The sequence below is a fragment of the Heloderma suspectum genome, chromosome 2 (genome assembly GCF_057233095.1).
Source record: "Heloderma suspectum isolate Gila_16-S chromosome 2, 16-S_ref, whole genome shotgun sequence".
Taxonomy (NCBI): domain Eukaryota; kingdom Metazoa; phylum Chordata; class Lepidosauria; order Squamata; family Helodermatidae; genus Heloderma; species Heloderma suspectum.
The window spans coordinates 319,449,529-319,464,938 of record NC_139459.1 but is presented as its reverse complement, the minus strand read 5'-3'; the positions used below and the strand labels follow the sequence as shown (position 1 = coordinate 319,464,938).

At 41.4% G+C, this 15,410-nt stretch overlaps 1 protein-coding gene across 8 annotated transcripts in view; it reads left to right on the top strand.

The window, feature by feature from the left end:
• CHL1 (cell adhesion molecule L1 like) overlaps positions 1-15,410 on the top strand; it is a 364,319-nt gene that overhangs the window by 257,864 nt on the left and 91,045 nt on the right. For all 8 annotated transcript variants that reach the window (XM_084840333.1, XM_084840331.1, XM_084840332.1 and 5 more), the window contains one exon: positions 12,369-12,491. In XM_084840333.1, the coding sequence (XP_084696459.1) occupies positions 12,369-12,491 (123 nt within the window). The remainder of the gene's footprint in view (positions 1-12,368; positions 12,492-15,410) is intronic.

Genomic DNA, 15,410 nt, shown 5'->3' with positions numbered 1-15,410 from the left:
TGGGGAGTTTGGAGAAGGGCCTCTGATGAGGATCTCAAAGTAGGGGCACTTGTGGAGACAGGTAATCCTTCAAGTTGTTGTCCAGGTACCAGGACATTAGGCTGTGGCCTTCTTCCTCCTCTTTCTCTCCTGGTTATCAGTGATAGAGGGTGACATGATGGGATCTTTGAATCTTGTTTCCTGAGAATCTGATGATCTGTAGTTAACATTAAATCTACATATTAGATTTATGTATTAATTAATAATACAATGAATAAAAATATTTAACTTTGTTACTAAAGGCAGTGTCTGGCATTATAAGGGGAAAATGGCAGTAGCACCAAAAGCAGAGGGAAAATGGCATGGGTGGAACCTTCCAGAGGGACTTAGAACAGTTTATTCTGGTAAAACCAATGCATTTAGGGGCATGAAGAAGATTCTGCTGTGTTCAGTGGCATTTGGTCCCAATAAAGTGTACATAGGACCAAAGCCTTAGTCCATAAATAAAAACAGCACATGATAATACATGGCTTACTGCATCAAGTCAAACTCAATCATGTACAAATATGATAAAATACTTAGATTTTATTCGATCAGCACATGTTTTAAAGTTTTGGTTTGCATCTTAGTGTTTTTCCCAAGTACATTGGGCTTTCATTTAGAACAGGTAAAAACCTTGTACCTGTTGAGGGTCCCTCCTCTCCCTTTGGCACTGTTGGAACCCCCAATACAATACCACATTGCATGGAATCATTTGATAAGTGCTGCTGCAAAAGAGCTTAGAATAAATCAATTTTATTTGTGCATAAACATAATCGAAGCTGGGTCTGGACAGTGTGAGATCATGATAACAGCATGACACTTGGCAGCAATCTGCCAGTTTTCAAAGAAGATGCAAGGAGCTTGGCAACTCACCATCCCAATAAAAGTGAAATGAGCAAGAGGTCACACTAGGTAATGTTTCTGAGCATAAATTATGCCAAGTGAGGTATACACTCCTGCTCAACAACAGTGGGATTCCCAAGGAAAGCAAGGGTGCTGCTGTCTGAGAAAGCAAAGGGTTTGTTTGTTTATACACCTGTTTTGTTATTCCAGCAGTGCAATGAAAATGCACATTTAAAATAAAATAAGCATAATGATTAAACAAATTTGAAGTCAAAATAACCACACTTTGTTCTGGGAATGAAGATGCAAAACCTACAACAAAATAAGAGCTTTATGCAGCCTCACCTCAACCATGTGAATGTTTAATGCTCATTTTACATTGTAGGAAATAAAAGAGCAAACTCCAATAATTATAAGGTACCTGCATAATTGAAGGCAGTTATAAAGACGAAGGCACTAACTGCTGAGCTGTTTAACTGAGATAATCTATTCCTTTTTATTATCAAACTGTTCCCAGAGCCAAAAGGAGGAGAAACTGCTGTTGGGCTAGATATCTAAACATGCTATTTCATTGACCATAAAGCAGCATGGCCATTTCTGTGACTATTTCCCAAATTCCATGCTTACCATATTAACAGCCTTTTCTAGGGCCAAAATAAATTAGGCTTTCAAAAATCTGGAGCAGATTCCAAGGTCAGATTCTAGGCCAGATTGGTTTAGAATTCACCACAGAAATAACGTGGTGTAGAGGCCTAGCTTGTGGACTGAGATAATTATACACACACACACACACAGAGAGAGAGAGAGAGAGAGAGAGAGAGAGAGAATCCTCACCAAAACTTGGGTTGAGACTATTCCAGATTCTGATATATTAGAAATCATAGGAAAATATGGAGTGGGCTTTTAAACACAACCTGTCAGTATTTAACTCTCAGAACTGGTATTCAAAAGCCTGTATTTAAAGTAGTAAATGAAGCATTCTGCTATTGCTGTCTGACCCAAATGGGTTTCAGCTTGGGCAACATTGTGCCCTGGTTCTTGAACAGTGAAAGTATACATGGGCCATGGTTTTGTAAACCCACACCATCCCTGGCAGCCCCTCTTTCCTAGCAGCCTTGGCACCGTTTCCCTTATGCTGCAGTATAGGATCAACTGGTTGCAGAAGGGTCAAGTAGGGTGGTTTTTTCACCCGTCAATCATAGTGACCATTGGGGATTATTTTTTCTGCTTATTCTACACTGCTCATCTGGGTGAGATCAGCAAGTGCATGGTCAGTACCAGACAAACAGATGAGTTACTTGGTCGCAGCAGCAGATTTGTGTGGGACAATAACAGATACAAGTAAGAAAATTGGTGAGCACTGTGTGAAGTACTGTGAGGGGGGTGGGAGGAAGCCCTTTGAGAGTAACCTGGATCATGCACTAAATGTTATGGGGCTCTGGGGGTAGTCACCAAGAAAGGTGTCCTTCAGTACCCAAAGAGGTGTGGCCAGATGGGAGGAGGTTGGAAACACACAACCTCCAACTCAGGGCTTAATGTAATGCAGGGATAGTTGCATGGTGGCTCCTGCATTATTATTATTATGGCTGCAAAAAAGACAAATGCTCTTTTGGGCTGCATTAATAGAAGCATCGCCTCCAAATCCCGGGAAGTACTAGTCCCCTCTACACAGCACTGGTTAGGCCTCATCTGGAGTACTGTGTCCAGTTCTGGGCACCACACTTGAAGAAGGATGCAGACAAACTGGAGAGGGTTCAGAGGAGGGCAACAAAGATGATCAGGGGACTGGAAACAAAGCCCTATGAAGAGAGACTGAAAGAACTGGGCATGTTTAGCCTTGAGAAGAGACGACTGAGGGGAGATATAATAGCACTCTGCAAGTACTTTAAAGGTTGTCACAGAGAGGAAGGCCAGGGTCTCTTCTTGATCATCCCAGAGTGTCGGACACAAAATAATGGGCTGAAGTTACAGGAAGCCAGATTCCAGCTGAACATCAGGAAAAACGTCCTGACTGTTAGAGCAATACGACAATGGAACCAATGACCTAGGGAGGTGGTCGGCTCTCCCACACCGGAGGCATTCAAGACGAGCCTGGACAGCCATCTGTCAGGGATGCTCTGACTTGGATTCCTGTATTGAGCAGGGGGTTGGACTTAATGGCCTTGTAGGCCCCTTCCAACCCTACTATTCTATGATATTATTATTATTATTATTATTATTATTATTAGCATTAGCATTTCTGTACTGCCCCATAGCCGAAGCTCTCTGGGCAGTTTACAGAAGTTAAAACATTAAATACAATTTAAAAGCCATTTACAAAAAAGCTCATAAAAGCACAGACAATATACACAAACAACATATAACTAAGACCAACATTGAACTATCAGTCATAACTAAAGACACATCCAGGACCTATTAAAACTCATCATGTGCTGCCAAATGCCTGGGAAAAGAGATAGGTCTTAACCTGGCACCTAAAAGATAATAATGTTGGCGCCGGGTGGTCCTCATCTGGGAGTTTGTTCCACAGATGGCGGACAACCACTGAGAAGGCCCTCTCCCTCATTGCTGCCTTCCGAGCTTCCCTTGGAGGAGGCGCATTGAGGGGGACCTTAGATGCTGAATGTACTGTACAGGTAGGTACATTTTGGGAGAGGCGTGCTGTCAGGTATTGTGGTCCCAAGCCATATAGGGCTTTATAGGTTAAAACCAGCACCTGGAATTGAGCTTGGAAGCAAATAGGCAGCCAGTGCAGGTGGGCCAGAGTCGGTCTTATATGTTTGAACCTTCTGGTCACTGTTAGCAATCTGGCCACTGCGTTTTGCATGAGCTGCAGCTTCCAAACTGTCTTCAAAGGCAGCCCCACATAGAGTGCACTGCAGTAATCTAATTTGGAGATTACCAGAGCATAGACAACAGAAGCTAGACAACTGAAGGTTATTAGAAGGCACCCCATGCCACTGAGGCCACCTGAGCCTCAAGTGACAAAGATGGTTCGTGGAGGACCACCAGGCTACGGACCTGCTCCTTCAGGGGGAGTGCAACCCCATCCAGAACAGGTTGAGCACTCTCCACCCAGTCAGGAGAACCACCCACTAACAGCATCTAAGTCTTGTCTGGATTGAGTTTCAGTTTATCAGCCCTCATCCAGTCCATTGTCACAGACAGGCACATATGATAGTATCCCACACAGTCATAACATTTGTTGCAGGTCTTTGCTATGGCCCTATTAATCCCAATGCAAGTGTCTCATTTCTGTATACCAGGTGTGGGCGCAAACATTTAAATATAGAAGTATTTCAAGGCATGCAGATATGCATATTTTATTCATTTATTAATGGCGTTTCTTCATCATGGTCCCAAGGTTCCCATCTAGGCGCTGCCCAGACCCACACATTCTCTGTGAGAGTTGATTATATACTTGATCTAGTGAGGGAGCAGCTTCCATGTACACAACCAATGAAGACACATGTCTGGATGCTCATCCATATTGTCAGGCTCATCTGGATTCCATTGGACCAGATGGTTGCAATTTTTGATGGGGATGCGCATCTACTTCTGTGGTCAGTAGTTGTTGTTTATGACTAGACCTGGATTCCTTATGAATAGACCTGGATTCCTGATTTGATTCTTTTGCTATAATTTTGCTATATATGTTATAAAATAGCTATTCCATTGAAAAACTGACCAGGGCACAGTATGGCATAGTTTTCAAACAGGCATTTGGAACAGAAGCCCTTTTAATTCATGATAGGCAAACTTACCGTGTTGATATTCAGAATCATGCATCTGGTTCATGAGCCCAACTGTATAAACTCAGATGAAAGTTCTTCTGTTTTTTGAGCCTTCAACCATGGCTGAACTTTGGCACAGGCACATCACCAAAGTGCACCTTAGGAATGTTGAATGTTGAATGAGATGTTTATTTCCCATCCTTATGTGTTAGGATGCCATGCGTCAGGATGTCTAGTTCTCTGGCCAATAGCACATGCGTTTTGCTTATAAACTGACTTGATCAATATGGAGCCATAGGCAGAGGCAACAGCTGTAAGAAATTAATTTGTAATAAATCTTAGTTTTATGGGTCAGAGCTTGGAATGATGAACAGGTTAGATTCACAGTGTGGGTCAACTAGTTATGACTTTCAGTGGCATCACTACTTTTAACATTGTCATTTCAGTTTCACTCTAGCATTGGCAAAGTCTCTTTACCCTTGTTAGACAACTCTTGTCCCTACCATCAAAGTTGATAGCCAATTGCTGAATGCGTTTCAGTCCTTGAATTAACACTGAACAGCTAGAAAAATTGCTATGTTATAACAAAGCAGCTAGTCTGGGCCTCTGAACCCAAACGTTACTTCTACGATCTTTTTCACATCTGATTTCTCACTGCCACTACTGTCATCAAGAATCAATAAAAACACAATTCCACATTTCCAATTTCATGTCATGGAAGCCTGGCAATGTTTCAGATTCAAAAGTATTTTTTTCTAAAGCTGTTAGCTTTTGGTAAAATGATACTTCAGTTCTTGTCTCAGTGCAGTTGAAGGACATCCAGCAAAAATATGAATCAAGCTCTGACTTGAATCTTCATAGCGGGAATAGTATTTTTCTTCCTAATAACACTTTTTTTCTTTACACAAGGGCTGGCACCTTACCTGTGAAAAAAAACATGTGCTGTAAAAGATATTTTTCCATCAGGCAACTTCCTCCTCCTCCCACCAAATGTCACTATAGACAACCACTCACCACCAGATGGACTCAATATCCTTCAGTGGCCATAACAGTGTCAACTGCCTATGAGATTAGTAGCTTTGAGATGTTTGTGGGTACATGAGACTGATTTACCTACCAGATGATAAACCAGATTGGACCTCAGCAAGCAAATCTTTTGGAAGGTGATCTAAATTGCATGACATTATCATTGCCTGGCAATTTTCCTGGACAACCTGAATGTATCCTGGTGTATAATTTCAGCACTTGAGAAAATAGAGAGTACATTACTGTGTTCCCTCTCTTCCCTTGTGTGGCTGCCAAAGATGTTCATACACATTAGCCTGATTTTTATCAGCTCACTCACATTGGGTCTTAGTCCTACAAGACAAGTCTGCCACTTGGATATATATTCACAGTTCAGTAAAGAATGGGGCATCACTCCCACAGTGCCACGTTTGGCATTTCTCCTGCTTGCAATATGTCACCGTGGAGAACATAAGATGTTTCAACAGGATTCTTGGGTTGTCAAACTGTTGATTTCTGAAAAGAGTATTCTGCCACTGTGAGTGAGAACTAGCTAGTCTGGAAGAATGCAAGATACATAGGATCGAATAAGATGTTTCTTTGCCTGAGATGGACTACAGAAACTGTGATACTTGTCGTGGTCAACAGATTGGCTCATTTGTGCCTCAGAGCAACAACGCAGCCAAACTGTGCAACCGTAAGAGTTGTGCCAAGTCCCTTTTTTCATTTCATTTCACTGAATCAGGCTGCATCAGAGCAGAGAAGATTTTTCAGATGCAAGACCATGTTTGCCATACTACCATCCCTTTGCCTCCTTTGAGGGATACTTTTTGTTCTCTAATTTTAGAGGAAGACTACAGATTTCTGAAGAGGGATTAAGGTGTTTTTCTCTTCTTAGGCACTGGGAAAAGCCACCCCCATTCACCCACCCCATTTCAGTTTGCAAACCTCCCAACCATGACATCTGGGAATTCAGCTTAGAAAGCTGATGCAAAGCCTAATAGCAATGGGTGAAATCTGCCTATTTCAATCCAAAATAGGCTGGGATTTTACTGGCCTTTTTGAGATTTATGAAAGGGGATGGGGAGCTGTTGATTTTTCTGAGTGTTCTACAAAGATTGGAAAGACCAATGTGGGGTAGTTCGTCGGTCAGTAGCTTTCTCATCTGCTTATTTTTAAAATCCTCCTTTCCTACATGTTTCCAAATTTACCAGGTTGGGGATGGAGGTAAAGGAGACAAAATGGGAGTTTATGGGACTTCCAAAACCTGAGGGCTGTCCTTAAATTCTTGATTCACTGCAATAAAGGCTTCTGAACATTCTTGGAGGCAGTATAGTCTGAGAACTATAGTGCTTGATGATGATGACAATGATAACGACATATGTAAAAGAGCCAGTGTGGTGTAGTGGTCAGAATGTTGGACTGGGACTGGGGAAAATTGGGTTCAAGTCCCCACTCAGCCATGAAGCTCACTGGCCACAAAGCTCAGCTTGGGTCAGTCACTGACTTTCAGTCTAGCCCACCTCACAGGGCTGTTGTGAGGATAAAATGGAGAGAACAAGGACCATGTAACCCACCATGAACTCCTTGGAGGAAAGGCAGGATATAAATGTAACAAATAAATGATTTAGAAATATATTATTATTACTCTAATTATTCCTACTCAATAAGTCATGATGAATAAAAACTATACTTTCCAAAACTGATGTTGGCGATGCAGGCTCTGAATATGCTGACAAGGTTTTGTTGCAATGAGTCAGAAACATTGGGAGAGCCCCCAGTTTTTGCAAGCTGTCTTGGTTGCCATTTTCTCTACTCCACGGAAAATTTGGGAAAGTACTAGGCTGGATCTAGACTAGTGTTTTTTATTGCTATTAAAGTGCACTGAAAACTGTTGGGGCACATGACACATCCTGTATCCTGCTTTTCTAGTGTTATTTCCCACTTTTTATTCCGTATTATCCAAAATACTGCAAACAGATGTCATTGTGTCTGCTGCAAGGTATAAATGCACAAGAGGGATATAGCATTACCACGATGGGATCTATATGACATGAAGTGTAGATCTGGGCAAGGAGTCCAAATGGGAGATGAGAGGGCTAGTGCTGAGCCAATATTAGGAGAAGGATGATTGGGCTCTGTTCATAATGGATCATGGATTTCTGAACTTATTGAGTTCATTTCTGAATGTACCCACCCACCCCGTTCTGAAATTGTTCTCTGCCAGCTAGCGTGTAGCAATGTATTGGTCCGAATGCTAGAAAAGTACATGCAGATAGATATACCAGTCTTTATGCAAATCTATGTTGTGTGATCTGTAGAATGGTATTAGTACAGGGTCTTCCTGTGTTATGACATTTCCACTTTCCAAGGTGCAGAACCTTTTTTTTTTTTTTTTACATGCCCAAATAATGGTATTATAGACAGCTCTATACTTCGTAAGATAATTGACTGTCACTTAGTTTAATAACCTGGCCTGTAACTACTTTTGCTATAAAACCACTTTGGGAAAGGAATAAGGAGCTAAGGGCATGGCCCCAACATCCATTCTATGATCCATAGCATTGCTGTGGGGACAAATACTCCCTGAACCATAGAAATTTATTAATCACATAGAGTTAAGTACTTCTAAATCCCATTATGGGATGCAAAAGTGCTTAACTTCACCTTGATCACCTCCAAATGTATAGCCTAATATTTGATTTCTGGAGGAAGATACACTTCAGTTGACCCGAATTAATGGCTGACTTCATTGTTTGGTGTCAGTGAATTGCCTCGTATATGTAAAACTAAGCCTTACTTTACTAATATTTGCTAGGTTTTCATGCAATTGTTATATTGCTATTTTCTTAAACCTTCAGAAAATAAATTCTATCTCTTTTCTGAAACATCTTAAGCTTCTTGTGGCAGAGGAGGAAAAACTTTATGTGCCCCAAAGTCTCAAATCCCCAAAGTCAAAATATTCTCCAGGGGTGGAGTGCCACCTGTTCATGACTTAAGTTGATCCCTTGTTCTTCGTTTCTGCTGTCCTTCCTTCCTTCCTTCCTTCCTTCCTTCCTTCCTTCCTTCCTTCCTTTTACTATGGCTTAATTACACATGAATCTATCTGATTAAATTACAACATCAGTTTTGCATCAGTCCTAGCTTGCCTGGAATGTGAGAAGGAAGAAGTGCCCTGGGACAACCTTAACCGTTGTTGCTTAAAAAGTAGTTCCATCTCTCATATAATCAGGTTTGCTGTGTTCCCTAATGGGAGACATGGTGATCTGGGACTTCTTTCCAGTCATTAGAACAATGGAATGTGATTGGTCCCAATTATGCTGATGCTTGTTTAAGTAACTTCACTGTTGTCCTCTGTCTGCATTTGTCAGACTTGCTGCAAATATTGGAAAGGGTAGAACGGGATTAAAAATCACACCCTTTGCGGACTGTTTGGTTATTCTGGGACAAATGAGAATTACACTGTTGCACTGTCTCTGTATTTTATTTATTAATGCATTTACCAACCATACTGATGTGCTGCTCAGTAACTGGGTGGCTTACATTATCAATGAAATATTAAAATACTGCAATCAACAATAAAACAGCAGATTTAAATAGAATGTAAAAGACTGAAAGTTTTAAGAGGCCTTTAAAGGCCTTTAAAAGCCTAACACAATAAAAAGGTCTTTGCCTGGCACTGAAATAACCCCAAAGTAGGTGCCAGTGAGCACCTCTGGGGAGAGTATTCAACAGGTGGGGGCCATCACCAGACAGACTCTGTCTTTAGTAGACACCTGCCAAACCGTGCCATGCATGTATATCAGTATGTGTGGAGAGGTCTTTCCCATGCCATCTGACAGTGCATGGACAGTGGGAAAATATTTCTGCTGTGGGCATTGGGAATGGGCTGTAGAACTATCTAGAACTATCTTTCTCCATGGTTCCTGACTACATGTACCAAACCTATGTCTGTACAGCTTGTACATATGTAGGATGGGGACATATACATGTGTATACACCACTGAACATAAAAAACCGCACAGCAGTGTACAACATTAAAATCACAACAAGAAAAATACAAGATAAAGATGAAACAATCACGTAACATAAAGCCAATATACACATTTGTATGGTGAGCCAGTGTGCTGTAGCCTCATAGTCTGCACAGAAGACTGGCAGAATAATGGGAATAGCATTAGTAGTGGAGTCTACATAGTGAAAATATTCTGTTTACAGATGTACCTAACCTGTACATTAAGATCTTCAATTCAGGGCCTGCTGTGGTTGTCCCTGCCATCTGTGATACAGATGACTAGCAGTGATCCTTCTCAGTGGTAGCACCTCTGTGGTGAACCACACTTCCCAGATCAGTTTGCCTGCTTCCTGTTTTTTTTGTCCTTTCAGAACCAGGCAAAACCATTTATATTTTCCTGAGCCTTTTAGATGCAATATCCTTACTGTTATATGCTGCTTTAATAACTTTATGGCATTTGGCTTATTTTAGTGTTTGTATTTACATTTCAATTGTTTGTTCTCTTCTTAAACCACCCTGGGAATTTCATTGAAGGAATCATATAAAATAAAACATAAAATAATGAATAAGATGGAGAAATCACAAATATAATGTCGTCTCTTTTTTCTTGTACTATTTCCCACACTAATTTGGCAAACTGGGAGTGCGGGATGTGCCCTCACCTGTAGTAACCAACGAATGTAGATGTCTCCTAATTTGTTAGAAAAAGGTCCTTTAGCATCTTAATTGTAGCTCCAAGGAATCCCAGTGCTGGGAATTGCGTAGGGCCTCCATAGGTGGAAATGGATGTGAAATTGTGAATAGCATTACATTCTCACAGGGGTGCTAGGACTTGTAGTGTCAGCCCCCTCCTCACTGGAAAGGATGCTCCACCAAAGAGCTGATGTGCTCACCTTCACCACCATTGCCTGTCTAAAGTAAGCTTAGTGGACTCTTGGGGGAATAGAAGGCAGCAGCGGCAGAGGCCTGTAAGTGTTTTGAGTGCCTGTGAGTGCTTGGCCTGCATTTGCTTGGAGCACATCCAAAACTTCAATCCTTTGCACATGTTTATTTTGAGAATGCACATAGGATCAAGCCTCTTTGGGTTCTTCATATGAAATACTACATTTAGTAAATGAAAAATAAGTGCCTAATAAAACTTTCTCTGCTGCTTTGCCACATGTTAATAGAACCACGTTATAGAAGCCACGTTAACAGAACCTTTGGGATTTTAGGCGTAGTTCTCCCACAAGACAGAAAGAACCATACACATAGAAAACTAGCAAGCCAGGAAGACATAGGCTAGAACCATTCATCCTGGCATTTAGTTTTCTATTGGAGGGAACTGGTTCAATCCTGTGGGCACAGTCTGCAGACTGAAGTGGTACAGCCTGGATACAAGTTCACCACTTCAGTCAGAGTGGGCTTAGGATGGTGAAGATCACCAGAATACTTTGTAATCTAGATGTATTACTCTTTCATCTGTCATACTCAAATATGTGTGACGTGTGTGTGTGTGTGTGTGTGTGTGTATGAGAGAGAGAGAGAGAACTGGGAAGAATGGCAAACAGCCAACCATGTTGAGACTCTGCTGTATGACATGCCATGTGTCATTAAAAGAGAGATTATAGCAAAGTAAATGTTTAAAACCATTCCTTATAGAACAGTCTTAAGAAACAACATCCATCATGTACTTCACTCATACAATATATGCCGGGGGGGTGTTCACCCCCCCCCCAATAGCCCAAGGATGCAAGACTCCCCCCCACACACACACACTTATTTAATGTTTTAACTTCTGTAAACTGCCCAGAGAGTTTTGGCTATGGGGAGATATAGAAATGTAAATGATGATGATGATGATGACAGCAATAGCAACAACAATAATAATAATAATTTAGCATATATGTATGTATGGAGTGCTGGTGGCCATGGGCAACTCTCTCTAGCAAATGAAATTCTGTTAACCACTTCCCTGGTATGACACAGTCAGCACCCCAAGCAAATTAACTGGAAAGGAATCTCATTGATCTCAGTAACATAGACTTCCATGTGTGTGCTTAAGACCTAGCTCATACATGCGCGTTCATCAGTTTATGACTTTAAAATTTAGAGATGACTTACATGAGTGAACAGGCCCATCGTCAGAGACAGAACTGTGGCATCCCCTCAGACATAATCCTTTTCAGTTGAGCCAGTTCATACATGCAGCTGCTTTCATTATATGCATTAAGTGCATGGAGCAGGGCAGCAAGACCCCATTGCTCACCCTAATGGTCAGCCCTGCCCCTGATGTGTGCTTGTTCAGCATGATGTCTGAAAGGGCCACCTGTGCTCATATAGAAGAACTCATTTAGGCTCTCCATACAATCAAGAATCCCAATAGTTGAAGGTTTCCAAGCGGATGGAGAGCTTGTGTGTGTACCCCTCTATGTTACAGGGTGCTGGGGGATAAAATAGAACATTGCCATATATTCCACTTACTTAGTGGGAAAAAAGGACATAAACATGACACAATGCTCAGATTAAATGGCCATTCATTGTGTTACTTCTAACATCGACCTTGGACAATTATTCAAATTCAGATTACGTACCTGTATTGTTTTAATGCAGGAATTTGGTTATCTTACCTTCTGAATAACCACACACCCATGGGATCACCACACACCCATGGGAAATCAAGGCAGGTAAAAAGAGTATACTAGGAACAGGAATATGACAATAGATGCTACTCAGCAACTTCTCAAGGTGTTTTTGCTCTATTATCATAGGTGTTCCGAAATTTCCCAAAGAGAAGATTGACCCTATAGATGTAGAGCATGGTGATCCAATGGTCTTGCCCTGTAACCCTCCCAAAGGAATTCCACCATTGCACATTTATTGGATGAACATTGGTAAGTAACATTCCATTCCTTTTTGCATCATTTGAAATCAAATCTGTCTTCCATAACTCAAACATAATTAAAATTGCAGGTGTTCAGTAAAATGTATTTTCTGTGTGTAATAGCACACAAAGATGAACTGAAAAGCTTTACAAATAATGAGTTAGGAAATGCTGAAAAGTTATTATAAGGCAATTGTACAGATAAATGCTTTATCTTAACTACTGGTGCCTGGTCCATCGCAGCACAGCAGAAGGAAACATGATAAAGAGTTAGTGGAGTGGATCTGATCCAGTGAGTCTGTGAGGGAGATTGCCAATACTGTTAAAGAAGCAGGAGGGTCAAAGAGAGCAACACCACCAAACCCAGGGTATACAAGGGAGGGAAGAAAAGATTAAGGGCAGAAGCTTCTAGGGGAATCATGAAGTAATGTCACGTCATGTGGCAGGGCAGAGGAAGGAGAAGAAGACATGGGACGTGGCCGCTTCTTAGATTTCAAATGAAGGTTCTTGGAAATTCCCAGAGAGAAACCTCTGGTTGAACCTCTGCCTCATGGTTGTCCAAGGGCCTATGATCTGTTTTTGTTCACTTGTCAGCCCCTGACTTTTTTCTTCCCATTCTCTCATGCCACCTGAATTGGGCAGGGGGTATAGAGGGAGAGAAGCCAGGTTGCTTCTCTCAGGGAGAGCAGATGCTTTCTCTTCCTCACCCCATCTTGCCATCTACATCAGAGAAAGGGTATGCCAGCCAATGGAGGGAAAATCCTCACTGGTATGCCTCAGTCTCAGTCTTCCTTTCTAGTGGTGCCACTAGGTAAGGGATAGCCTTATACCCCTCCCTTTAGAAGGCAATGTTATTGACTTCACATACTTCAAGTAAGCCAGCCCTGCTGAATTTGGGGGCCCTCCTGAGTGGGGACCTGGGCTTCTGCTCCAAAGTCCTGCTCAGATGATGCCACTGCCCCTTTCTGCTGTCTTTCCCAGAGGGAAGTGAGAGGCTGGAATGACTGGACTTCCCCAGCAAAAAGAGAGTTCATCGCATGCTTGTGCACCCAGATCTCTGGCTCTCCTCCTCTTTAAACTGTCCCAACACCAGTTACGGGGGTTTCTGGAAGAATTTCAGAAATTAGGTTAATTTTCATTGGGTAATTTGTGTAGGAAAAAGTTCAGTTTTCATCAGAAAATGTTGTGATGCTCTGTTGCAGGGGTGGGCAACTTGTGGCCCTTCAGAAGTTTTGCCTTCACCTCCCATCATTCTTCACCATTGGCTATGCTGGCTAGAGCTGATGGAAGCTGTAGGCCAAAACATCTGGAGGGCCACAAGTCACTTGTCCTAGAGAGCTCTAACATGTTTACTTTAGCATGTTTATTTTACTTGTATTTAGTAAACAACAATTTTTTTTTTTACAGTACCCATATTCATTTTCTGTCCAAATACACCATAAATATTTGATCTCAAATATTTGAGGAGGGAAATTAAAGCACACTTGATGAGATTTAAATGTTATATACTGTAGAAATGTTTAATAGAATATTTATAAAAATTTAAAGACAATAGCATGTACTTTCATTACATTGTTTAAATTTAAGAAAAAACCCAAAGGAACTAAAAACTGTTGACACTAATTTTAGCAACCCAAAGAAATGTGCATGATATGCTGACAACCACTCATCTGTTTCAACAGAGTTCAGTTCTTTTCCACTGTTGGGGCATTTTCTGTTTCGCTGTCACTATTAATTAGTTTATTCATTTTATTTATTTCATTTTTCTAACACCCAATAGCTGAAGCTCTCTGGACAGTTCACAACTATTAAAACCATAAAATACAATACAACAAAATACAATATAAAAGTTTAAAACTACAGCATAAAATAAAATAATAGCCAAATAGAACCTAGCAGCAGTGCAAAGATTCAAAATGAGAAGGGGACGGCAGAGGATGAGATGGCTAGATAGCATCACCGATGCAATGAATATGGACTTGAGCACACTCCGGGAGAGAGCGCAGGACAGGAAGGCCTGGCGTGCTATGGTACATGGGGTCACGAAGAGTTGGACATGACTGAACAACTGAACAACAACAGCAACAACCAGATTTAAAACAGAAACTGAAAAGCTAAAATGCCTGGGAAAATAAAAAGGTCTTTACCCGGCACCGAAAGGTGCACCATCAATGCAGGCACTAGGCAAGCATATCTGGGAAGCTCGTGCCACAGCAAAAAAGACCCTCTTCTGAGTAGCCACCCACCTCACCTCCTTTGGTGAGGGCTCCCAGAGAAGGAAGCCCTCACCCTTCTCTGGGAGCCCAGAGAAGACAATCCTAGGGTCCAGGCAGATGAATATTTCTAATTCATACTGAGGCATAAATGTATTTCAGTGACATATATGCATTCTCTCACGTAGATTATCACGCTAGGGATAATCACCTGAAAAACATGAATTAGAGCATTGAGACTACCAAGCTTGCCTAATATTGTATTTGCAATTGGCATGCATTCATTTTTACTGAACTTCTGAAATGGAAGTTTCTGCAGAAAAATAAGGCACTGGAAAAATTCCCACCCCACATCACTGTCCAACACACAAAATGTGAAAGGAAGTAGTAGGCAGCCTGAGGGATGGCGTTGCCCAGGGAGACCGGAGTTAGCCTGCACACAGGCTGCCTGTTGCCAATGGCTTACTGGTTTGTGAGAGCTGAACATTTTAGTCAAGTTCAGGGGAATCATGCCTACAAAATATGACCTTAACAATTTCTGGAAAATTGGTGAACTCTGTTCCTAGCACCAGGCAATGTTTCTCAATCAATAAGACAATTACTACCTTCTGAAAAAAATATACATATACAGAATATTGTGGCTATCAAAACATAAAACTTACAATGGTATTGCATATGGAATAATTGCTGACTATAAATGTGTAATCTGCATGATA